General features: G+C 40.0%; 1 protein-coding gene across 2 annotated transcripts; it reads left to right on the top strand.

Annotated features, from left to right (window-relative positions):
* Window positions 1–247: 247 nt before the first annotated feature.
* On the top strand, window positions 248–26,887 carry ndp (norrin cystine knot growth factor NDP). 2 transcript variants are annotated; one of them, XM_078795114.1, is made up of 4 exons: window positions 248–558; window positions 19,277–19,384; window positions 19,478–19,721; window positions 25,862–26,887. In XM_078795114.1, exons 3-4 carry the CDS (start codon window positions 19,524–19,526, stop codon window positions 26,084–26,086), a joined length of 423 nt encoding a protein of 140 aa, XP_078651240.1. In that variant the 5' UTR covers window positions 248–558; window positions 19,277–19,384; window positions 19,478–19,523; the 3' UTR covers window positions 26,087–26,887. The 2 variants fall into 2 exon arrangements, with proteins under 2 accessions (XP_078651240.1, XP_057938897.1); XM_058082914.2 differs by having other exon boundaries at window positions 19,277–19,721.
* The last annotated feature ends 357 nt before the right edge of the window (window positions 26,888–27,244 follow it).

The following is a 27,244-nucleotide window of genomic DNA, read 5'->3' on the forward strand; positions in this document are numbered from 1 at the left end:
GATCTTCCATTGTTTCTTCTTCTGCCACCCTTCACCCGCTACCACCTGCCGGAGAAAGACCACGTAGGACCAGTTGTTTCTAAACACTTTTATAACCCTGACCTCATAAAAATAAACACTTTTGGTGCTCTCCTGATGCACGGGAGCCTTCCTGGGGCTTGGAATCACAATTTGCTGCTTTGGGAAGCGTGTCATGGAGCGTCAGCTGCTGTGTAGAGAGAGAGAGAGAGAGAGAGAGAGAGGAAGGGCGTGTGATATACGATTGACCATCCACATGTGGGAAGCCGTCCTGGCAGGAGAAGCATCCTCCTCTCCTGCTGTTAATGCTGCTGCTCTTCTCTCTTTTTGGGTGTCAAAGAAGAAGAAGAAGAAGAAGAGAGCGACTGAGAGAGAGAGAAAGAGAGAGAGAGAGAGAGAGAGGAAGAGAGAGAGAGAGAGAGAGAGAGAGAATCCCTCAGACAAGCATCGAGGCTGACACACTAGAAGAGAGGAGCTGAGAGGGGAAACAATATTTGGAACATTGCAGTGTGGCGCTCTTATCTGGATACTCCTACAGAGGTAAGTAGTCGTATTCTACTTCCAACACTTACAACATATACTATACACTTTAAAACAGGCATGGATACTTTATAACAGGCTGGATGGACATAATGTTCAAATGTGCAGCTTTCTACTGCACAGTAATCATGTATCCCAACATATTTGCATCCTTTTCTTCAATAGTAGTAGTACAGTGGAACCAAGTCAAATACAATCAGGTCAAGCGACTGACATCTCAACTTTGCAAAAACTTTGGATTTTCAATGCGTGACGCCACACAAGGTCTTATCACTCACTGTTAGCATTTTCTTCTGGAAAGAAATGTGGGAAATCAAATGCAAGATCTCATGCAGCACATCAGCGTACTTCACAGGAATTAAGTCTTAATGTTTGCTTTTTCTTTAGCTTTACGTGAGCAGCCTCGAGAAGAAGTACACATGAGAAATGTGTTTGGTTTTATTTGTATTTTTTTAGTCTGAAACATCAAAAAAGGTAAAAAAAATGGAATTTGAATGCATGAGTTTTATGTTCAAGTGTTTTATTTTTTTATTTGGCTTTTAATACTTTTTCCAACCTCTTTTTCAAGTAAAAAAAAATGCAAGTTTAATAATAGAAAATCCAATCCAATCCACTTTATTTATATAGCACATTTTATAAACAGAGTTTCCAAAGTGCTGCACAGACTAGTAAAAATAAAAAGTAATAATCCAAAACTAAAAGATAATTTAAGAAATAAAATAGTAAAATAGATATTAAAATATTAAAAACAAGAAACAAAGCAATAAAAGTATAAAAAATAAAACCAATTATGAAAAGAAGGTACCGGTAGGATACGGTTCTTTTTTTCATCCCCAACAGGGGTGTCCAAACGTTTCCAAGAAAAAAAACTGCATCTCAGCTTTGTAATACCTGTGGAAAAGGGTATTATTAGTATAAACTTCAGTTCATTTTTCCCATAAAATTTCCAAATATTTCAACTTTCTTTGTAAATAATCTTTGTAGTCATATTATGACCTTATGTCTTTGGTTTTGTTCATTTCTCATAATATTACAACTTTTTTAAAAAAATAATATAATAATATTACTAAAATATGTTATTTCTAAATAAGTAAAATATGTTACTTCTAAATGTTATTTATTATTTTTGTAAAATTATGACTTTTTAGATTAGATTACAACCTCTTTTTCTTTTTTGGCTTTATTCTTGTAAAATTACTGTTGATTTTTCCATGCATTTTATTTTTTATTTTTTTTCTTGTTAAATTCAATTTTGAGAATGTGCCCCAGGCCGCAAATGACCCCCAGGCAATGCTTCGGATACCATGATCGAGAAAAAAAAAAAAAAAAAAAACAACACATGGGAAACAATTCAATTCCAGAAAAAATGATTCCTTTAAATGTCTTTTAAAGTTTGAAGTTCCAATGCAAGATGTCATGCAAGAAATCAGCAGACTTTGACAGGCATGACAATTTATCTTTGGAATTTTTTGTACTTTTTTTTCCCCTTTAATTTAAATTTGCATTTCATTTTTTAAAAATTGTTTTTTAGGAATGGCAGTTAGGAATTTTAAAATGTTTGTAAAAACATGAAGTATACAATTAATAAAAGTCTAATATAGGGCCCCAGTTGGACTAGGGAACAGATGGATTCATTACAAACAAATCAACCATAAAAATGCCATTTTTGTTATTGTTAATATTCAAACAAAATTTGGAGATACATGCTTTTCTTTATATTGTAAAGTTGGAGTACTAACAGAGTGTTAACCGTTAGGATGACATGAGGAGGGTGTTTGCCTTGGCTTGGTTGGACAGTCTAATCAGGCTCTGACAGTGAGACGTGCAATGCTGGGAATGTGAAGTTAATAGCGCTGTCAATGACCTTACAGGTGTGTGTGTTTACAATCCCTCACTTTATCATCGACTTGTCCTTTTGCGGTGGACCACCGAGGCTACCAGGGTGCGAAATAATGAGAGGACAGATAAAATACACTCACAAAAGTAACCATCAAACAAAGAAATTCAAAGCCTTTACTAAAATAATACAAAATTACATCTTATTTAATTAAATAGGCTGACAAATTCATTTAGCTGAGAATTTTTGTCTACACATGAAAGCAGAAAAAATAACTAAATAAATTAAACTAAAATCTTTCTTTTTTGAAAATAATTGACCCCAGCCAGTCAGAAGCCAGAAGCCAACCATGCCTGGGGAAGACACAATAACAGCAATGATGGCTCAAAGAAAAGGGGAATTGTCCATGGGGACTCATTAAATTAAAATAACATAATGAGTGGAGCCAATCAGGAGCATGAAGAAAGTAAATTCTGAAAAAGGCACAATAGGGATGCATCAGGAAAAATTGTACATGACATTAGAGTTGGATGCACGGCGGCCATCTCTGTGTGGAGTTTGCATGTTCTCCCCGTGCATGCGTGGGTTTTCTCCGGGTACTCCGGTTTCCTCCCACATTCCAAAAACATGTTAGATTAATTGGCGACTCCAAATTATCCATAGGTATGAATGTGAGTGTGAATGGTTGTTTGTCTATATGTGCCCTGTGATTGGCTGGCAACCAGTCCTGGGTGTACCCCGCCTCTCGCCCGAAGACAGCTGGGATAGGCTCCAGCACCCTCGCAACCCTTGTGAGGATAAGTGGTAGAAAATGAATGAATATTAGAGTTAAGATACTGAAATAGAATGTTTTTTTCTCTGTGAAAAATAAATTTATTGATTGACATGAATGAATGGTGTACATATTTACAAAAAAAAAAACGAATAAATAAAAAGTTTGCTCCATTTTAAAATACATTTGTTCTTGTGACCTACAATTTATATTTTAGCAATTTCAGGAGTAAGGATGTGTCCCGAAACACTGTATCATTATGGCAGCTGTACCGATGTACATAAATGGTAGTAATCTTAGTAACGTTTGTTGGTAGTTCCAGTAGCTATTAATGTCTTATTTTGATGCAAAATAAATGCAGACTCAGCTATCTGCTACAAGTGCTTGAAGGTGATATTGTGCAAGTAACGTCTTGTAATTAATGAAACGCCCCAACAGAGGAACACAGAGTCTGAAACCATTTTTAAACTAAATTGCTCAGTTCCAACCAGTAAACCAGCCAGTAAATACACCAAAACAAAGCATTGTCCTCATTATCCAACAAGTGTGGTGTGTTCAAGAACAGCAGAATTCAGAATGGTGTATCAATGATTAATTATGGCTCAAACTATTCAGGATATATGGGCTTAAAAATCTTGCAATTTTGCATTTTATCTTCCATCCATCCATATGCTCACTAGGCAGATGGGGGCATGCTGGAGCCTATCCCAGCTGTCTTCAGGTGAGAGGCGGGGTACACCCTGGACTGGTCGCCAGCCAATCACAGGGCACATATAGACAAACAACCATTCACACTCACATTCATACCTATGGACAATTTGGAGCCTGTATTTTATTTGGTGAATTTATTATTTTGTTATAATTGTATTTATTTTGTTGAAGTATTTAAATTACTATTTTCTTCAACTTGCACGTCACTAAATTACATCACATTTTAGACAAAATTCTGGACTGACAATGGTAATTTTCAGCATTTTGTAGTAAGTTGTGGACTCCTTTAGAGCAATTCTCCTGCACAAAAAGCTTTCTAGATCTTCCAGATTCTGCACCTCTTACTGCAATATTTCCATTGACTTCCTGTTTCCTACCCAAACTAACTTTTTATTTACCCTCCACATTGGTACGCTCACTCCACTGTGATTGGTCACACTCTCAAGCGCTCCCAAGGACTTCTGTATATGCAGGTCCACGTTTACTGATGGCAGGCAAGCTGCAGCCCATATAAGGAAGTCCGGATCGCATTGATTTCAGTAGAACGAATGTGCAGAGCCATCTAAAACGTCTTTTAGGGCTCATTATCTGACACTTTGGTAATGTTTAACACAATAATACAACATTGTAACAACATTTATAGGTCGGAATACTGGAAAAAGCCTAATAGGTCCCCTCAAAAGTACTGGTTCAGGCGCCGTTTAAGCACTGCCACACAAGTACCGATTTGGCACTTTTAACGGATGGGTATTATCCGATAGCTAAATCCGATTATCCGATTATGTGCACCCTCCTAAAAGGGTGCACATTTAAAAGAGGGATGCACATTTGAACCCAGGTAACCTTTGACACTTGGACAGGGTAATTCTTGTTCACACAAGGGTCCTATTATGGCTGTATTTCTTATTATATTATATGGAATTCATAATAGCTTATGAAAAACACAATGAAAGATGCTCTACATGAGCCTCAACCTGGTGATAAAACAAACTTTTTTTTTATTAGCTGGAGGCTGAATAAGCTTGTGCTTTCATGCAGGACTTTAAGCCTGCAGCTTAGTGCATGTGTTTGTTGTTTTATATTCACCGCTATGTGATGAGGATGAGAGGAGAACAGAGAAGCTGGTATTAGGACCCCTATAGATACAGTATGGCGGCATATCTTCATGACGCAGCCAGGAATAGACACGAGGAACAATCACGGTAAATAACAATAACGGAGAAGCAAAAAGTACAATAGACGCTTAGCTCGCAGGGTTGCCTGTCATGGAGCGGACGCACTGTTTGTGTTATCCGTACTGGAGGATATATTTAGTGAGGAGCTTAGCTTTTAGAAGGCTAGCTTGCCAGGGAGGGTAAATGTGTGTGTGTGTGTGTGTGTGCATGCATGTGCATGTGTGTGTGTCAGAAGCTGGCGTCAGCGCACAGTTGAAGAGCTTGGCACTCCACATGCCAAACTGTGTATTGGTGTGTGTGTGTGTGTGTGTGTGTGTGTGTAGGACAGGTCTATGGGTCTGTACACCCCCCCCCCCCCACCCCCCGCCTCATTCCAGTCAGGAATCTGCCCTTTAGTTTATTAAAAGCTGGTGAAACAATGGAGGGAGGTGAGGTTGAGAGAAGAGGAGAAGAGGGGGGTGAATAGAACATCATGACGTAAACTAACTGAGGCACGTTGCAGCAGGGGAACAACTCATAGAGGACCGTGATGGTGTCCTTGGAAAAGGAGTGGGGGGGGGGGGGGGTGGATTTTTGGATGCGACAACATCTTTACAAAAATGGCTGAAAAAGCCAGGTAACAAGTTGGCAATGTTGCCTTATAAAGGGGCTTTTTCACAACCGTCATTTGAACATCAACAGTTCAGATTTTACGGCTTCAGTCTGTCACGGTTTTTCAAAAATATATTAAATAGATAAATAAATCATGCTGTTTTGTCGTTTAATGCAGCCTTTTATTAGTGAAAATAGGCATATTTAAGCACATTTTTTTGCATTTGCATTTTTTTCCACGCATAAAAATGGCTAAATTATCTAAAATTTAAATATCAGGCATTCAGAATGTGCATTCAAATATGTGATGCTCTGTAGTATTCTACCCTGGTCACTAGGTGTCAGTAATGTTTCTGTAATGTTTGGGGAAGTACACAAGCATCGCTTCAGGCTTTAAATGATCTCAGCATGGTGTCCACAAAGCCAGGAGATTGGGAAAATCTAGGTTCGAATCCGTGCGTGGCCATCTCTGTATGGAGTTTGCATGGTTTTCTCCGGGTACTCCGGTTTCCTCCCACATTCCAAAAACATGCTAGGTTAATTGGCGACTCCAAATTGTCCATAGGTGTGAATGTGAGTGTGAATGGTTGTTTGTCTATGTGCGCCCTGTGATTGGCTGGCCACCAGTCCAGGGTGTACCCCGCCTCTTGCCCAAAGACAGCTGGGATAGGCTCCAGCATACCCGCAAATATAGTGAGCATAAGCAGCATAGAAAATCTGCATGGATGGGTGAATGATGTCACAGCAGGCCTAGCTTAATAATCATAATAATAATATGTGCTACTGTTGCTACTCTGCGTATTCCACTCCAAGCTAAAATTAAACTCTGAACCCCCAACGTTGTTGTAGTATGATAACATCAGTCAGCTGACATGAAGCTGATTCACTCTTGTTTCCCGCAGCATTTGAAGTTAACACAGAGATCTCAAATTCTCCAACTTCTGTATCTCTTCTCCCTGTAACCTCACTCTTCCACTTGGGTCCCTCTCATTCACACACATATACTCGGTCTGCTGCTAATCTTCATTCCTCTTGTTCCCAGTGAAAACCTCCATTCTTCTAGCATCTCCTCCACCTGTTCCCTACTCTCATCTGCAAACATCCTAGTCCACGGAGATTCTTGTCTAACCTCATCTGTCAGCCTGTCAATCATCATTAGTCACTAATGATTTATAAATACTTGTACAGCATACCTGTACCACTGTTGGAAAGCCCACAATTTTTACGTTTGTCATTATGCTTCATTGACTATGTAATGATTTTGCACTTTTTTCTGTGTCCTTAAAAGCACCATAGCTTTGTGTTGTGTTGGCTACTGGCTACAAAGTACTTTAACTCATATTTCATCTGTTTGTCAATCATCTATGTTATCATTCATTGTTGGTGAATAGCTATACATGTTATACTTTACATGTGTTTAATAAGTGTGTGAGGTATATTTCGGGCTTAAACTTGGGGTGTGTCACAAGTGAAAAATTGAAAATTAATCTAATTAATAGATTAATTAACAGCCACTTTAATTGCAAGCGTCGATCGATGAAATCGGAGAACGTCAACCTCAACCTAGCTGTTCTGTATAAATGTTACATAGAGACTTTCGAGGTAGTACCAGCGAGTTGGGTGGATTAAAACGGAAATATAGATAAAATAAATAAAGATACTGCTTTAAAAAATTAAAAGTTAAATGGATCTGTTTTCAGTTGAAAACAGTGTCACCTAAATTGCCCTTTTATTTCTTCGCCATGGGGTACCCCTCTTTTGGGCCCAGTGACCCATGCCACCCACCACCAAAGCCCCTTTAGCTCCTATGTGTACTCAGCTGCTCACTGGTCGACCCGGGCGATAAAGCTGCGGATCCCCGTGAAGATCCGACTGCCCCGCGACTGGCCCCGTGTGCCATCTACCAGCATCCCAACAATGCCGAGAGCCCCCTCAAGCACCACCACTCCCCCCGCTCGAGCAAAGCATCCACACAAACACAACTTACTTTTTGACAAGTGCAGCTTTGCAAATGTGACAACACAAACCCATAAGTTAAGTGGGCCGCGTATTTTTATACGTGCGCCCCGCTGTGCGCAACAAATGGATGCAAGCACTGTGAAATTCTCTTGTACACAACATATGGCTGCAACAGTAGGTACGGTCAGGAGGGGGGCGTCATGGTGTCGCATTTAGACACACAATGTCATTGTTTTCACTCGCGCCTCTTTATTAGGACCTTTTTAGAGGTTGGATGCAACGCGTCTTGGGTTCTATCAATCATCTGCTCTATTAATATTCCGCGGCAACATCACAGAGGACCGAGAGTCCAAAATCCAAAGCTACTGATTAAGTACTATTAATAGTTAATTTATTTCTCCCTTGCGTTTTTTTACCGCAATTATTCTTTCCACAATGCCATTACCCAGCGGACTTTGGCATCTCAGAATAGTACATCATAAAACCCGAAATATGTATCTGTCGCCTCTTTCACACAGACAAATTCTGCAAAATAGTCCCCTTTGCTTATTATGTACAATCCAGCAAAGATGGAATATTCTGCATCCACAAATGGAACTACACAGGTAGTATCAGAGCCATAACATGGGTCAAACAGTGCTGTGTGATATGCTATAGCAATTCTGAGAGCTGGAGTTTATCCGCCTTTTTTTTGGTTCTATTCACTAACATACTAACTCCTTATTTCTAAAATCACAAATTTGCTGATATAGTTAATTTTCAAACAGCTAAAATAATGCATAAGGCTAAAAACAACCAATTACCTAAACATGTCAACCAATACTTCTCTACAAGAGAGGAGAAATATGATCTCAGTTAATTAAAACACTTATATGCTAGGACTACGTTAAAAAGCTTTTCAGTATGTGGAATCAAACTATGGAATGGATTGAGTAAGGACCTCAAACAATGCACAATGATGAGCCAATTCAAGAAACAATACAAGCAGTTGATGTTTGCTAAATACAAGGATGAAGAGTCTTGAACCAGTCATGATGTGCTATACATATCACTATATTGACACTTACTATGGTACCTATTATGTCATTGGATGGTCATATCATTATGCATTATTAAAAAAAAACTGTATTATGGAAAGCAGGAAGTGAACAAATGTAACAGTTACTGATTGTAAAAGTACCAGATGGAGGGGTAGGATTTAATAAGCTTTGCTTCTTCCTACTCCTTTTGGACATGTGGAACTGTGAACTGATTATGTGATGCATTCAATTGTAATCTGATGCATGTTCAAATGAAATAAAACCATTACCATTACCATTACCATTACCATTACCATTACCATTACCATTACCATTACCATTACCATTACCATTACCATTACCATTACCATTACCATTACCATTACCATTACCATATGAACAGCGCTGACGTGGAATGGAAATCAAAGTTCATTCATTCATTCATTTTCTTCCGCTTTTTCCTCACAAGGGTCACGGGGGGTGCTGGAGCCTATCCCAGCTGTCTTGGGGCGAGAGGCGGGGTACACCCTGGACTGGTCGCCAGCCAATCACAGGGAAATCAAAGTTGTCCCGTGATTAGTATCAGAGCCTTAACATAGGCAGGACAGCATCTGTTTGAAAGTGTTTCTAAACAGTTTACACACCAGGGATAGTTTTTTGTACCTGAACGTACCAGTCTTCCTCAAAGTGGTCACGTGACGTACCTGTGACATGTCATGTCACATGATTGATACAGATGTTTTCGCTGTCTTTCTGTCAGCGCTGTCCACCATCCGACTTCTTTAAGACCACATGCCAGGTTTGATTTCCGAATGTTTGCTCCAGTCCAATCCATAATGTGGTTTTCTCATTTTCTGTGGTCCGGAATAGCGGATTTGAGTTGTTCCTGTTCTGTTTTGTGTTTGGTTGCTGTGGAGAACGTATGCCGGGAAGGCAGTTGATTGCGAGATGGCATGTTGCTGTATGAAAGTGCACACAGTTGCGTCAATAGCTGCTTCCAGGGTAAACATGAAAAAGAAACAGCGATAAGAGACTCCATTCATGTGATTTTAGAACAGTACACAACCATGGAAATAAAGCCACTAAAAACTGAAGTAAATATAGCATTCCAGAAGTTGTTGTTACCACCCGTTTGTGTCCGTGTGTGGCATCTTTCCCACCATAGCCTTTCCCCGTAGAGATGTCATCATCTCTCAACAACAACTTCTCATAACTCGCTAAAACCCTAAAGCCTCCCGAGCACAGGAATACATGCATGGATTGTCTTGTGGCTTTGTGGTTTTGGCTGGCCTGCGTTCTTCATAACCCGCAGAGAAGAAGAAGAAGACATACTTTGGCTAAGACCCAGAAAAAAATGATGTTTGACATCCAACCAGGACGTGACAGTTACATGTGTTTCATGTGGTTTAATGAGGTCGGCCCTCCTGCTTTTGGACTCAGATAATTTCTGGAGTAACAGAAACTAATTTAGAGTGTAAATCCATTTACAAGATTTAAACATGCTGAATCATGCCTGTTAATTGTGGTTGAACTTTGGTAATCAAATTCGGTAGGCATGCCGTAGATGTCTCAGAAAGCCATGTTAAGATTAAGATTAAGATTAAGATATGCCTTTATTCGTTAACAATGCTAACAAAGGTGGCTGACTCAAAATTCCATTGTTGACTTTTGTAAAGTTTATGTTTATAGAACGTTTAGAGAACGCAAGCTTGTTTCACTGGCTCAGAGATTAGCAGGGATGCTAGTTGTTAAAGGGGGGCGGAATTTTGCCCATCTTACAAGTTATTATGAGCTAGCTAACAATGCATGTCTTTGGGAGGTACCTATTGTGACTACAAAACCTCTAAGAATTGTTTGCTATACATGCTGTGAACGTGCATTAACAAGTACATTGATGATAACATGTACGTAATACTTACAGCAGGGGTCTCAAACTCAATTTACCTGGGGGCCACTGGAGCTAGGGTCTGGGCAAAAAAAAATGCATTTATTAAAAACAAAAAAATTTAAAAAAACTTCGCCTTGGTTCCAATTTTCTACAATAAAAGCTCTGATAAAATATTCCACTGTTCTCAAATATCTTACTTTTTATTTTTCTACACAAAATAAGATGAAAAATAAATAAACAAATCAAGAATAAAGAAAATCAATCAATCAGTAATAAATAAATAAATATAATAAAAATAATAAAACAGCAAATAATAAAAACTTAAGAAACCACATATAGTTGGTGGGTAGACAAATTATTTTTTTCAGATTAAAATTACCAAAGCATTATTAGAGCCCTGTAGACATGACAAAACACGACTATAGTCACATTTATACTCTTTTTATTTACAACATATTGCGCAACTGCAGGGTCTTGTGACACAAGACTCGCAAACTAGAGAGCTAGCGACCTAAACGGTAGCCTTCAAGTTATTTCCTTTAAACTTAAATAGCCAAAAACTTACCACTTCCACACGGATAGGGAGGATAACTATTAACAGTTATTTAACCTTTAACATGAACATTAATCAAACGTAATAATTTTTTCTGGGTACATGATACCATACAGCATCCATATCAAACTTGCGCGGGCCGCACTAACATTAAACTTTCATATCAAGGCGGGGGCCTCAAACTAGTGTCCTGTGGGCCACGTGTTTGAGACCCTTAATTACAGTATCTTACCGTATTTGATGATTTTAAACATGACCAAAACTTCTTTCCTAAGCTCAATGATTTTACATACTGTACTACGTAGTCCCAGCTAGTCAGGAGCTTACACCACTTCTGTCAACAACAACAGCATAGAAACATCAACGACACTTACAATGTCCACTCTCATTAGGATGGCTGTGTCTTCCAGCACATGACGTGTGCTTCAGTCCTCAGGTAAAAATGCTGACACCAAACAAGCATCTTGTTGATTCTTCAGAGCGAAATCGAAAGCTAGGGAACCACTCTTTTCTGTCTGTGAGACTAGCGGCTAGCAAGGCATTGCGTTACTCCGCCAGATAAATATAGTTTATCATGTTAGCTACGAAAATAACAATATCGCTGTAGTTTGGTTAATATGAAAGTCAGTTATGTAAATGCAACACTGTTGGCATTTTGGAGTTTTTCTTGTTAGGGCTTATAGGTACGCCCTATGATGTACATTGTTAGCTAGCTCATACTAACTCTTTTTTTCATTGTAATGTACAGAAAAGGGAAAGAAATGTGTGTTCATGTTTCACATAAGGATTGTTGATGATGGGCAAAATTACCCAAAATGTGCAGTTTTCCTTTAAATGTTGTTTTGTCTTGGAAGGAGGAAGGAAAATATGAACAGAATCTTTAGAGGAGAATAATTTCCAGCTCAGCCTCAGCATATTTTCTAACAATTAATTGATTTTTTTTGTTTTTTTTTCCACCAAAAAGTAAAAACCTGCACGGCTGGCAAAAGCCTTCTCCAGTGGAAAATGTTACTCCGTCTCCAGTAACCATCAAGTCAATTTGTTTACTTTAATTGCGTTGAAATTTCACGGACAGTCCACAATGAATGACTTGTTCTATGCAGCTAGCTGTGCTGCCAACCTAGCGCTTTGTGTAAATGAAAGCAGAAAAGGACACCAAGGTGACCGGGTTAGTTTTGATCCAACAAAACCAACTGTGAGGGGGGTCCAGCTGCCGTTTTGTGAACAGCCTGGGCTCCATAAATCTGAGTCCAAGGCGGGTGGGAGTGGGGAAAACACAGGGAGGGGAGGACTCATTGGCCCTTGAGGCTGCTCCACAGAGAACAAACATCCATAAACAAGATGGATGTAGTCAGTAAGCAACCTACTAAAAGTGTTTGTTGTGAAATGTTTCAGATGTTTTTAATAGTAGCGCTAGTCAGCCTACAAGTGTCGCAACTAATTCAATCCCAGACATTTTTCAAAAGACAGCCCCTTCAGTAAGCAGCAGTTTTTTTTAGTAATCAACAGTAGAACATAGGCAGGTTTCAGGAAAATATCAGTTCACAACTAAAAAAGAGAGAAAATAATTTTCACTTTGACACAAGACACACATATTTGTAATATCTAAACAAGTATACCAATATAAACAGCATAAAAAACGGGTTGTTTTACATCAAAATAATGAAATATATATATATATATATATACGTATACATAGTCACATTTAGAACCGAACAATGTGTGTGCACGCTTGTACACGTGCCTGTGGTGAAATTTCCCACAATGTGTAACCTTCCGAACGCCACACTCTTCCACGCTCTTTCATTTCCTCTTTCATGTCATGTGTGATTTGAACATTAACATAATCCCTGCCGAGCTCTTATCAAATACCCTTTTGCCACCTTGTGGCCGTTATTATGGCTGAAAAGTGCTATGAAGTGTACTACATTAGTGGAGAGTTGCATCATTATCTCCATCATTACTTCCTTTTGCACGCAAAAAAAAAACATTGTTAGGATAAAAAAAAGCACCTGTAACAGTACCTCCTGTGGTATAGTCAGCCATCTTTGTTCATTCTTTGGAAATGATCCGGTCTAGTGGTTAGCGCGCCGACCTCACAGCTAGGAGACCAGGGTTCGATTCCACCCTCGGCCATCTCTGTGTGGAGTTTGCATGTTCTCCCCGTGCATGCGTGGGTTTTCTCCGGGTACTCCGGTTTCCTCCCACATTCCAAAAACATGCTAGGTTAATTGGCGACTCCAAATTGTCCATAGGTATGAATGTGAGTGTGAATGGTTGTTTGTCTATATGTGCCCTGTGATTGGCTGGCGACCAGTCCAGGGTGTAGACAGCTGGGATAGGCTCCAGCACCCCCCCAGACCCTTGTGAGGAAAAGCGGTAGAAAATAAATGATCCAGTCTGGAGCCAGACTAGATGACTGAGTTGTGGTATGACAATGACTTGTCAATGACAATGAAATGTGTCAGATCCAGTTGTCTAGATGGTTGCAGAATATATTTTGTGTTGTGGAAATTATTGCGTTTTTATAACATAAACTCTTGAACTTTGTTCATTCATTCATTCATTTTCTATACCACACACCATCATGAGGGTCACAGGCGTGCTGGAGCTGAACGAGAGGCAGGGGAAACACTCTGAACTGGTCACCAGCCAATCACAGGACACATATAGACAAACAACCATTCACACTCACATTCATACCTATGGACAATTTGGAGTCACCAATTAACCTAGCATGTTTTTGGAATGTGGGAGGAAACCGGAGTACCCGGAGAAAACCTACGTATGGGGAGAGCACAAGGGTGGAATCAAACCCAGGTCCTCACGCTAACCACTTATCCATCGTGCAGCCTTGAACTTTTTGTGAAAGAATATTGCAAACTCATTTCAATTAGATTTAGACATGAGATGTGAGGGCAGTGAAACTGGAGTGTGTTTATCGGTTATGATATTATGTTTTAGTGTTTAACATGAGTGAGTGTCACAGAAAAAGCTTCTCAATCACAACAAGCTTCATTGTTGACTTGCGGTGATAAAGCAGTATTAAATTGAAACTATCCTATAGAAATATGTGTGTCTCATTGACAGGAAGTATGAGTGTTGATGTTTACACTCCTACAGTCTTCTTTTTTATGTTGGCTTAAATTGGCTATTACTTGTTTCTTCTAAGAAAACATGAGCTATGTCCAATTACAGCTAGACAAGCAGAGGTCAGTGACGGTTAAATTCAGTGGCGTTTGGTTTCAATTTCTGTCGAGTTGTAAAGCCGTCGTCTTGTGCACTTGATGAGAACTTAAAGGCCATAGGGCACGTAGGTTATGCACAGTGGGTGGGTGGTAGTGGGTTTCTGTGGAGAGGTCAGTCGAGGCTCAGCAGCAAAGAAGTGTGAACGCCCCTTGAAATTGCTTGTATACCCTTTCTTAGGTCAAATTAATCCTCTGTTGAAAATGGATTTACTTTGCACCCTGCAGAAAGTTTCACCGAGTATCATAAAAGTCATGGCATGTCTAATGTAGAGTAGAAGTATTATTATTCTAAATTATTTAAGTTATTTGTAAAAAATCACTGCTTACGCCAGGGGTGGGCAAACTACGGCCCGGGGGCCACATCCGGCCCGCCAAGTGTTTGAATACGGCCCGCCCAATCTTTCCAAAGTATTTCATTTAAACTCAACATACAACCTGGCATCATGGCCTGAGCCAACCTTTTGATGGTTTTATCAATTTCGTTTTTTGACATGGTCTGTTGTTTACAAAGTGCTCCTGAAAAAAGGGACACAAGCACAAAATAATAATAATAATACTAATTATTATTAGATTATTATTAGATTATTAGATTATAATTATTATTAGAGCTATGATGATTATTATAATTATTATATTAATGCTAATTATTATATTAATTATATATAATATTATTGTTATATTTGCATATTTTACATAATAATAATATAATAATTATTATTTTAATTTTATTGTAATTATTATAATATTTTATTATTTTTAAAATATTTAAATATAAATATAAAATAATAAATAATAATAGCAGATTGCATGACAATTTTACAGATACAATAATACCAGGTGGACTGTTACGTGTAAAATATATAGTCTGCCCCCCCCCTCGTAAATTTTGTCATATCAATGCGGCCCGCGAGTCAAAAAGTTTGCCCACCCCTGGCTTACGCTGTACATTGTTCATATTTGATGTTGTTTATTTATTTATTTATTTAATTATCTATTTGTTCGAGTAATTCTATTTATTCTCCACATTATTATTTATTATTTATTATTTATTATTTATTATTTATTATTTATTATTTATTATTTATTATTTATTATTTATTATTTATTATTTATTATTTATTATTTATTATTTATTATTTATTATTTATTATTTATTATTTATTATTTATTATTTATTATTTATTATTTATTATTTATTATTACACGGGAGCCAGGCAACAACATTTCGTTGGCAATTTCACTGCTGTGTTATTGTGCAATGACAATAAAGAAAGTCTATGTTTATGTCTATGTCTATGTCTAGTAGACTAGTAGTCTCAGGAAGCCATGCCCAAACATGGACATTTTTGGTGTTAAAGGCTTTTCCCTAAACAGTGATCATTCCATGGAGGTGTACTGTACATGCAAAACAACACTAGCACAGAATTCAAGGTGGTTTCATGTGTCAGCCGTGCCAAAGGTGCTGATAGGTATTGGCTGTAATCTACGTAAAACCCTCGCAGCACATGTTAAACAACACAACTGAAGTGTTCATTTTAACAGACCGCACGGTTACTCCTTTTCCCCTTGAGCGGAGCGCTAAGGTCAAAAAACAGAAGTTGAATTGGAAGAATTAGGGAACGAGGTGTTATTACGGTTTCATGTTAACTGGCTCGAAGGGGAAAATCAATGAAGAGATGGGAGTCACAGCAGGGAGCATTCATTAAAAAAGCTCAATGATATGCTTTTCTAAACACTCAAATTCTCCCACTTGCAATAATATTATACTTTAAATACTTCAGTAAGCCCTCGCACGGGCAAATAAAGGACGCAGTAATGCAGGAATGAGCTGATCACACTTATAGCAACACGCACAAGTTTATATCTTAAATGGCTTATCGTTATTATGTCTACTATATAGAATGTTGGCGGTCTCGTGGTTAGCGCGCAGACCTCACAGCTAGGAGACCAGGGTTCAATTCCACCCTCTGCATATCTCTGTGTGGAGTTTGCATGTTCTCCCCGTGCATACGTGGGTTTTCTTCGGGTACTCCGGTTTCCTCCCACATTCCAAAAACATGCTATGTTAATTGGTGACTCCAAATTGTCCATAGGTATGAATGTGAGTGTGAATGGTTGTTTGTCTATATGTGCCCTGTGATTGGCTGGCGACCAGTCCAGGGTGTACCCTGCCACTCGCCTGACGACAGCTGGGATAGGCCCAGCACCCCCGCAACCCTCGTGAGGATAAGTGGTAGAAAATGAATGAATATAGAATGTTAGTTGGTGCATCACTATAGTTAGTGTATAACATGTGTACAACATAGTATAATGTTAAAACCCGAATTTAGAAAATCACAAACTATGTTTTCTATGCTCTAACTATGAAAATATTCCATTTATAAATAAGGAATCCTACCTTATGGACATTCACTTATGACGGTCTGCAATGTTGCAGACAAAAACGAGAATAGCAAGCAACATTTTCATTCATTCATTTTCTACCGCTTTTCCTCACAAGGGTCACGGGGGTGCTGGAGCCTATCCCAGCTATCTTCGGGCGAGAGGCGGGGTACACCCTGGACTGGTCGCCAGCCAATCACAGGGCACATATAGACAAACAACCATTCACACTCACATTCATACCTATGGACAATTTGGAGTCGCTAATTAACATGCAAACTCCACACAGAGATGGCCGAGGGTGGAATCGAATGCAGGTTTCCTAGCTGTGTGGCCTGCGCGTTAACCACTCTACGACTGTGCAGCCCAACATAATATTAAGTCAACAAAATGCTTTAAAAAAGACATTTAAAATGTTTGCTAACGCAGTTGATAAATGTTTCTACAAATCTACCATTAGTTTACAGACTAGCTTTAATATTTTTTTACCTTGAACTTGAGTCTTTATGCCTGCTCCTTATGTCCCTCGACCCCTAGACATACACGCCCCCCCCCACCTTTTTAATTCACAACACATTGCCTATTAGCAGAGCAACCTCAGCAAAACTAACTGCAAGCTGCCTCTAAATGTGAGCACAATTGTCAAGAGCATGGTAAAAAGAAAAAAAAAAGCCTTCATAAATATACTGCTTGACTTTTTGTTGGAGAATGTAATTTGTTTTAATGAAAAAGTCTTTTCCCGGCGAGAGGAAAAGGGTCTGGCCTGCGGGCTGTTTGCGCATGGCTTAGGTTTCTCTCTTTGCAATAAAAGCACGGACGTGAGCGTCAATGTGTGCGCAGCATGTGGGCGTACAGTATGGGGGGGCGGTGTCGGGAGTAAAGAGATGACAGGTTTGGCAATGCATCAAATGTTTGTGGATAGTGCATACGGTAAATGACAACTGTCAACATACAGGATTCCTGACCATTCAATGACATTATTATTATTATTATTAGTAGTAGTAGTAGTATTAGTATTATTAGTATTATTAGTATTCATTTTCTACCGCTTTTCCTCACAAGGGTTGCGGGGGGTGCTGGAGCCTTTTCCCAGCCTATACCAGCCTATGCCAGCCAATCACAGGGCACATATAGACAAACAACCATTCACACTCACATTCATACCTATGGACAATTTGGAGTCACCAATTAACCTAGCATGTTTTTGGAATGTGGGAGGAAACCGGAGTACCCGGAGAAAACCCACGCACTCCACACAGAGATGCACACTTGTCCAACGTGCAGCCATTCTCAAATATATATACGACTTTATTCTACGAAGATGAAACATTTTCGTTTAAAGATCTTTCATTTTTCAACATTAGTCTTGAAAAATTATTACCTCCCAAACCCTGACATTTTTTCCAATAATAGTCCCAACAAAGAACACTTTTTCAAACATAGCTGTGAGGTCTGCGCGCTAACCACTAGAACGCCGTGCCGCCCCATTATTATTATTATTATTATTATTATTATTATTATTATTATTGTTGTTGTTGTTGTTGTTGTTGTTGTTATTGTTGTTATTGTTGTTGTTATTGCACCTCACTTTCTGGGAACACTTGTGATGAGTAAAATGTCAATATTTTTATTCCCATTGACACCAAAAATGAAAGCGCCCCTAAGATGCCTAAATGATCTTGATGCAAAAACGATATTCTAAAAATACTGTATGTGTCCCTAAAGCTGATTCACGAACAACAAACCTGATCATCTCTCTCACTTCTCTCATCAACTTTGGAGAGAAGAGGCTTTCAAACGATCACTTTTTAGGTTTCAGGTTTTTATGACGTCCCTCCCTCCTCATGACCATGAGATTACCTCACAAAAACAACCGGTCGAGATCTACTCCGGTGGAATTGTGCCTTGCACTTTGGATGTGCAGGGGGTGTCGTGGTGCTCTAGTATGCTTTCAGTGTGCCTGGGAAGCCGACTGTGTACTGAACTGCTGCTCAGTGAGAACAGTAGCTACAGAACAATACGTGCTTTCACTTTTAAGTCTCCAAATATCCACTTGGAGACACACACTCACAAACACAAATTATACACACAAATTCCAGCATCAACCTTTGTTTGAGGGCGGCATGGCGGTCTAGTGGTTAGCGCGCAGACCTCACAGCTTGGAGACCAGGGTTCAGTTCCACACTCGGCCATCTCTGTGTGGAGTTTGCATGTTCTCCCCGTGCATGCATGGGTTTCCCCCCATATTCCAAAAACATGCTAGGTTCATTGGCCACTCCATGAATGTGAGTGTGAATGGTTGTTTGTCTATATGTGCCCTGTGATTGGTTGGCGACCAGTCCAGGGTGTACCCCGCCTCTCGGCCCAAGACAGCTGGGATAGGCTCCAGCACGTCCTGCGACTCTCGTGAGGAAAAAGCGGTAGAAAATGAATGAATGAATGAACCTTTGTTTGAACCACACGCTTCTTTAAAATTGCTGGAAAATACTCTAGTATGGAACTTTTAATAGATTCCATTCACCAAGATGCACAGAAAATTCCTTAATAGTCTACTTTATCTGAATTGTCTTTGTCCACACTTAGACGCTACCAGGGTGATCAAGAGGATAAGAGATGGAAAGGCCCTACAAAGCACGCCCTTCCAAGCTTGGCGCTACCTCTCCATGGCCTTGACTTTTCTCCATACAAGCAGTAAGCAGTGACGGACAGGAAGGACATCATCATTGAGATCCAGGTTGTGCAGAAAAAACCAAGCCAACTTGGAGGAACCTTTTTGTACAGCAGTGTTGGAACTCCTTGTAAGGACCCAGAGCCTGAGGGTGGCCCCACCATGAAACCTTCCATCATCGTGGTCCCCCCCTCTAGCCTCCTGCTGGTCCTGATGTGCTGCCCCCTGCTGGGTCTCGTCCAGTCTGCCAGCAGTAACAAAGCCAGCGACAACAAACTTGGCGAGTCGGACCCCCAGCGCTGTATGAGGCATCACTTTGTCGAGACCATCGCCCACCCCATTTATAAGTGCAACTCCAAGGTAGGACACAAGGAATAACATGGCGAATTATTACAACCTTGCAAGATGATCTGCTGCACCGCGGTCACACACTGATTTTTGGTAAAACTGTTAAAGGTAACTGAATCAGTCCACTTGGCCGCTGAGATATTGTGAAAACTTTTTGTTCCGAGCATCCCACAGCTCCTGCCAACACGACCAAGCGCCATTTAGTTTCTCTTGCAAGTATATCTTATGGAACATTTATTTAACATTGTATTTATTTTCTTATGGAAATTTGCCCACACAAACCACAAGGTGGATTTAGAACAAATTCCGTGGAAGGATGTGGTTTGTCGGTAAGTCTGGGGGAAGATCTGATCAAAACCAACATCATAAGTACAGTCATTCATCGCTACATCGTGGTTTGAATCACTATTGCCAACATCATTGGCATCATTTGCATATGATGTTGTAAAATGTAATATACTGCAGTAAAAAGCATAACCCTGTCAAAGAGACAAAAAAAGGGAGTAAAAACGCCTGAATTACCTTTTAGACTTATTGATTATTGTTTTGTTAATTCATTCATTTTCTACCACTTATCCTCACAAGAGTCACGGGCGTGCTGGAGCCTATCTCAGCTGTCTTCGGGTGAGAGGCGGGGTACACTCTGGACTGGTGGCCAGCCAATCACAGGGCACATATAGACAAACAACCATTCACACTCACATTCATACCTATGGACAATTTGGAGTCGCCAATTAACCTAGCATGTTTTTGGAATGTGGGAGGAAACCGGAGTACACGAAGAAAACCCACGCATGCACGGGGAGAACATGGAAACTCCACACAGAGATGCCCTAGGGCAGGGGTCAGCAACCTGCGGCTCCAGAGCCGCATGTGGCTCTTCAGCCTCTTTGTTGTGGCTCCCTTTGCATTCATTCATTCATTAATTTTCTACCGCATATCCTCACAAGGGGTGCTGGAGCCTATCCCAGCTGTCTTCGGGCGAGAGGCGGGGTACACCCTGGACTGGTCACCAGCCAATCACAGGGCAGATATAGACAAACAACCATTCACACTCACATTCATACCTATGGACAATTTGGAGTTGCCAATTAACCTAGCATGTTTTTGGAATCTGGGAGGAAACCGGAATACCCGGAGAAAACCCACGCATGCACGGGGAGAACATGCAAACTCCACACAGAGATGGCCGAGGGTGGGATTGAACTCAGGTCTCCTAGCTGTGAGGTCTGCGCACTAAACACTCGCCTGCCGTGCAGCCGCTCCCTTTGCAATGCTTGAAATTTTTTAAACACCCGAGTGGGGAAAATGCATGTCTTTGTAATCCAACTTTGTGTGAGACCATGAATGCATCCAGACTGAGTTCTGACTGGTGATTGGATGAGCAGACAGGATGCTATTCAGTTCTCTCTCACACAGGTAAACATGAAGGAAAATAAGTAATACTTTCCCAGAGCTATTTGACAATTCTAAAAAATACATTTGAGATAACTTAAAAAAACTGCTGCATGGGAACTTGTTTGCGATGTAAACAAATCAAGTAAGTTTACACGTACATTTATGTAAGTTTATCGTCAATACTAGCAAGAGTACTACAAATTGTCTTCTTATCTGAACTACTTTGATACCCCCAAATTCCCTCCAATGTTATTTTAAACATACTATGTTTTGCGGCTCCATGCTATTTTTCTTTAGTGGGCAAGGGGGTAAAATGGCTCTTTTCATAGTAAAGGTTGCCGACCCCTGCCCTAGGGTAAAATCAAACTCCGGTCTCCTAGCTGTGTGGCCTGCACGCTAACCACCATTTTGTTAATTTAAAATTGTTTTTTTTTTTATTGCACTGCAATGTTGAATAAAGACAATTTGTTTTCGTTGGCCATTGCTTTGACTTAAGAACCCCAGAGATATTCATTCTCAACATGCCGTGCCATTTCATCAAAATAAAATAACTTTAATATTTGATCTCGGCCAGCGCGACTCAAAGTTCTCCCATCATACATTGGCAGTTGAGAACTTTTTTCAATTTATTCTGTTAACCTCATGACCCTAATCGTATTATTGTTATTAAAGGGGACCTATTATGCCCATTTTTGGCTTTTTGGTGAGTTTTGGACTACAGCTACACACGATAAACTGCAAAGAAAGCTTTGTAGATCTTCCAGAATCTGCACCTATTCCAGTTGTATTTTCTGTCCATATTAATTTATTCCACCCAAAGCCCTCCTCTGGGCTCCCACTCTGATGGAATTAGAGGAATTAGATGCCAAGCGCTCCTGAGGACTTGCAGACTACTGCCGGACCCCACTTTCTAATTTTGAAGGTATAGAAATTGATGATAAATGAATAAACCCTTTGAAGAGCTATGTGAAAAGTCGTTAAGAGGAACTGGTTGGAGACCTCTGACTTACTGTGCATGAACTGAAAGAGTGGTGAAGTAGGTCCGTGTTGACTGCGTGCAGACAATCTTGACACAACACCCGTAATCGAAATGTGGTCATTACATGTTTATGCGGGACAACCCGTGTTTAAAAAAACTTGGGTTGATCCAATTGTGGTGGAAAAAGTGTATTAGCAAGTCCAGACATGGTTGAGCTTGTAAATTTGGAAAGGCATCATGTTTCAGCAACAGTTTAGCGGATAGTCTAGCCCATTTTCACAAAACAGCCCCATATTTTTCTCTTGCTACTCGGGAATCTGCAACTCCAACCACTTCTGCCTGATGTTTGCCTCTTTAGGCAAGTTTAAACCTGAACAAATTTACATTGAACTCATCAGCACTATTAATGCTGACTGAGCAGTTTGCTCCTTAGCGCTATTACAACAATGGTTCTGTTGCCAGTGTTGTGCAACATATACAGGAAATGACAATTTGGTCAATGAGAGCTATGTTTTCTTTTTCCACTTTCTCATGCACTTCAAATTATTTATAAAGTAAAAAAAAAAAGAACCTTCTTTGTGGGTTTAGTAAATACAAGTCCCGGCGATTTTAGTGCGTTTATGGTAAGGTGCATATGCTGTTGTTGTAAATGCAAAGCTAACGCAGTTTTGTCTTTAAATACATACTATATAAAGGATGCTTCTGCATTCTTTGACTTTTCCATTTGCGGCCATTGCTGGAAACTTCCCTGCTTTGCCAGAATGGCCATGTTATACAAATAACGGTTTTCTTAAAAATATTGTGACTGCGAGCTTGTCGAGCAGGTGGCCGTAAAAACGCCTGAGCGAAGGCGGGCAGGCGGGCGGGGAGACACTCGCAGCAGGAGTTGGCGATTTCTATCACGGTATTCTAAGTTGGCTGCGGGTCACTGTAAGCAGACAGCTCTTTTTCTTGATGGTAGAAGTGTTTATTTGTTAGATTATCACTGATGACTATTAAAAGCAATTGATGAAATAATTGTTATTTTCAGCTAATGTCGTCCCTTAAAGCAATACCACCAATGTGGCTGAATTACAACAATTCAAACATGAGTGAGCCAAATTTCCTCCGCAGTGCCATAAGAGACCCAAGTTATCACAAACACTCGACTGTAGTTGAGGCCCAACCAGTTATTAGATTTAGGGGGCAATCACTTTTTCACACACACAGCAATGGAGATGTGTAGTTTTTTTCTCCATTAATAATCAAAAGTTTCATTGAAAAACTGCAATTTGTGTTTAATTGGTGTTGTCTTTGACCAATATTTATATTTTTTCTATGTAAAATATTGTAAAAAAATATGAAAAACACTTTTTTACACCCCTGGAATTGGACAATTGAAAAAAAACAGCAGATATGGAACTAACAGCTGAAAGTCAAAATAGGAAGGGAAAGACATGGTATTGTAATGAGGGGGAAAAACACACTATTACAAGAATAAACCTGTAATATTATGAATTTCATAATATTAATATTATGTCATTTCAGTAGCATAGAGTTGAAGAAAATGTGTGTTTTTTTTAAAGCCGTAATATTATGAGGAACAAAGAACAAAAGTTGTAAATTTTTGAAAATTTGGTAGGGGAAAAGTTATAATAGGATGAGCATAATTTCAAAATATTCTATGGCAATGAAGTCATAATACTAAATAAAATGAAAATTTACAAAGATTAAGAAAAATGTTCCAATTTATGGAAATGAAAAAAAACAGCAAGAAATGGCTTCACAATAATAATGTGCTTTTTCACCTACAGTATATCACAAAATTGAAATGCAGTTTTATCATTAAAATAATCTGGTTTACAAAATATCAACGTGGCCTTTGCATCCTTTCATTTTCAGTATGTGGCCCTTGGTGGAAAAAAGTTTGGACAACCCTGGAACTTAAACACCCACTTTCTACTTTTTGAAATAACTTACTTGCCATAAAACACTCCGGCAGCCATTTTGACATGACAGATGACATATTTCATTGGACAAATCACATATCACTGGGGTGTCCTCACAGTTTTATCCTAAAAATGCATGACGGTGTCTCGGGAAGTTAAGAAGAATTTACATGGTTTTAAAGGCGACTATATTAATGTAGCAAGTTTATCCATTAGGGCGACTAACCGTCAAAACATTCATTCATTCATTTTCTACCGCTTTTTCCTCACGAGAGTCGCGGGGGGTGCTGGAGCCTATCCCAGCTGTCTTCGGGCCAGAGGCGGGTTACACCCTGGACTGGTCGCCAGCCAATCACAGGGCACATATAGACAAACAACCATTCACACTCACATTCATACCTATGGACAATTTGGAGTCACCAATTAACCTAGCATGTTTTTGGAATGTGGGAGGAAACCGGAGTACCCGGAGAAAACCCATGCATGCACGGGGAGAACATGCAAACTCCACACAGAGATTGGCCGAGGGTGGAATTGAACCCTGGTCTCCTAGCTGTGAGGTCTGCGCGCTAACCACTCGACCGCCGGTCAAAACAGCTTATTGCAATTGTCATGCATGGTTTCCTTTGTTTATATTCAACCTCCAATGCTCCTACTTTCCCGCTTCGAGACTGGGAAAAAGAAGCTCTGTCTTGGAACAACAAAATGGGAATCTCCTAGCCCCGGAGCCTTGCACCTGCAAACAGAGATAGCCACCGAGACAGACGACTCACTCTGGGCGTGAGACCGGGGGGTCACGCTCTGCCACGTGTTGTCACGTCTTTGACATGAGCCTTTCCCCTTGGCTTGAGAGTCTGTCAAAGTGAAGTGAGGCAAAGTCGCGTGCACAACGCGCCCAACGCTCGCCTGATTAGTGGCGTGTCCGTCAGGGCGGCGTTGTCGTCGCATTCATGTCGCCTCCCTAAACAGACTCCTGTGTCATGTTTGTCTGTCAGCTGCTGTGTGTCGCCACCCGTGTACCCACTTTGACAAAGGCTTGTCTGGGACACACACACACACACACACAGAGAGTGTAATGCAGGCGTGTTGTCGCCACTTTAAGACCGTTTGTCTTTGGCCCAGCTGAGGCTCAGCCTGTCAATTCCTCTCGTGTGACGACAATGTGGAATCCAAGCTGGGGGTTAGCATGAAGAGTTGCTTAATTCATCACACAGATATTTAAAAAAAACATTTGAAAAAATACAAAAATTAAATACAAATAATAACATAAATCAAGAAAGAAAAAATGGGGCGGCACGGCGGTCGAGTCGAAAAAGTCACAATGTGACCAAATCTAGATTGTTTTTTTAACCAAGAAAATGTATATAAAGTAAATCAATAAATCATATGGTAAAATAAATAAATTTTTAAGTGTGAATGTCAAATTTTTACCAATATTACCACACTTCCTGTGGTAATTAATTTTGTGAAATATGTCATAGAAGAGCGGCTGCACGACGGTCGAGTGGTTAGCGCGCAGACCTCACAGCTAGGAGTACCAGGGTTCGATTCCAACTTCTGCCGTCTCTGTGTGGAGTTTCCATGTTCTCCCCGTGTATGCGTGGGTTTTCTCCGGGTACTCCGGTTTCCTCCCACATTCCAAAAACATGCTAGGTTAATTGGCCACTCCAAATTGTCCATAGGTATGAATGTGAGTGTGAATGGTTGTTTGTCTATATGTGCCCTGTGATTGGCTGGCGACCAGTCCAGCGTGTACCCCGCCTCTCGCCCGAAGACAGCTGGGATAGGCTCCAGCATACCCCCCACTGAGGATATATGACATGTGTGTGTCTCCACTCTTCTTCCAGATGGTTCTGCTTGCGCGCTGCGAGGGCCACTGCAGCCAGACCACACGTTCCGACCCACTCATCTCCTTCAGCTCGGTGTTGAAGCAGCCCTTCAAGAGCTCCTGCTCCTGTTGCCGGCCGCACACCTCCAAGCTCAAGGCCGTGCGGCTGCGGTGCACGGGCGGCACTCGTATAACTGCCACCTACAGATACATCCTGGCTTGCAACTGCGAGGAGTGCAGCTAAGATAAACTAAGCTAAATCTCCACCACTCGGAACTCTTTTTTTTTTTTTTTTTTTAATGAAATGCTGCATCATCTTTACTGGAACACACCTGCACCAACTTTGTCCCCCACTCCCTCCCCAATTTTACACACTCCATCACAGGCTTTTTTTGGCAAAGTGGTCAGGTGGACTATAAAAAGATGGCGGCCGGCGTCAGTGGCGTCAGTCTGTGTGAGGTGTTTCTTCAATGTGGTCTATTTGAATCTCCTGTGATGTTCCTGTAATATCACGCTGGATTTATACAAGCTTCTATGTCTCGCTCTCTCTCTCTCGCGCGCGCTCTCTCTCGGAGGACACGTTTCCTCGTGGACTTCCTGTTAATCCTCTTCCAAGAATAATGGAATCTCACACTGACTGACTGACAGATTGGGTCAATTCTTCAAGTCATCACCACTTGAAGTCATGGTCGGTTTAGTTCTGTCCAATCGCGGTGTTCTCCCTTCATTAAAGTACATATTTTGTCAAAGCAAACTAAGAATTTAGTGCATTTTTATTTGGATTTGATTCATTTTATAGTCTTCAATCAGTTTAAATCTTTCCAATCAGGCTCTTTGACGCCCTCTGCTGGCCAGTTGTTTCAGACACGCCACATTACTTCATGTCAGAGTCAATAAATACAAAAGATATATGTATATAAATAAGATAAAGGGCTGTCAAAAGCAGAATCCTCTTTTTTATTTAAAAAAAAAAATTTAGAACAATGTAACAAGTAATCATTTTAAAAACACACAATTAAAATTTTAAGATTAATATTTCATTTCGCCTGAGCTTTTATAGTTGTATTATATAATATATTTTTCATTATTTAGTAAATAGTGTCATTGACTACATTTATATAAATGTATTTATTATGATACATTTTATATTAATTAAATTGTAAAATATCATCTAAACTAATTTTACTGAACATATTTATTTCATGACGATTTTTTCTTTATTTATTAATTTCATGACCTTTTAATCGATTTCATTTACAGTATTACAGTAATCTGTCAATATTACCCATCAACAGGAGATGTAGTGGGCGGGATCAACGATCTGATTGGTTGAACTGCAATTTGCTTGCTAGCTATCTTGCTTCATATTAGCAACCTAGCTAGCTAGCTATCAGTCTAATAC

This window comes from Doryrhamphus excisus, linkage group LG12 (genome assembly GCF_037039965.1).
Source record: "Doryrhamphus excisus strain RoL-2023G ecotype Guam linkage group LG12, RoL_Dexc_Guam_v1.1, whole genome shotgun sequence".
NCBI lineage: Eukaryota > Metazoa > Chordata > Actinopteri > Syngnathiformes > Syngnathidae > Doryrhamphus > Doryrhamphus excisus.

Excerpts from the sequence above, each read along its gene's own strand:
- ndp (XM_058082914.2), top strand. The coding sequence starts at position 19,524 with ATGAAACCTTCCATCATCGTGGTCCCCCCCTCTAGCCTCCTGCTGGTC. Across the intron at positions 19,722-25,861 it reads TTTATAAGTGCAACTCCAAG|ATGGTTCTGCTTGCGCGCTG; the intron begins GTAGGACACAAG and ends CTCTTCTTCCAG.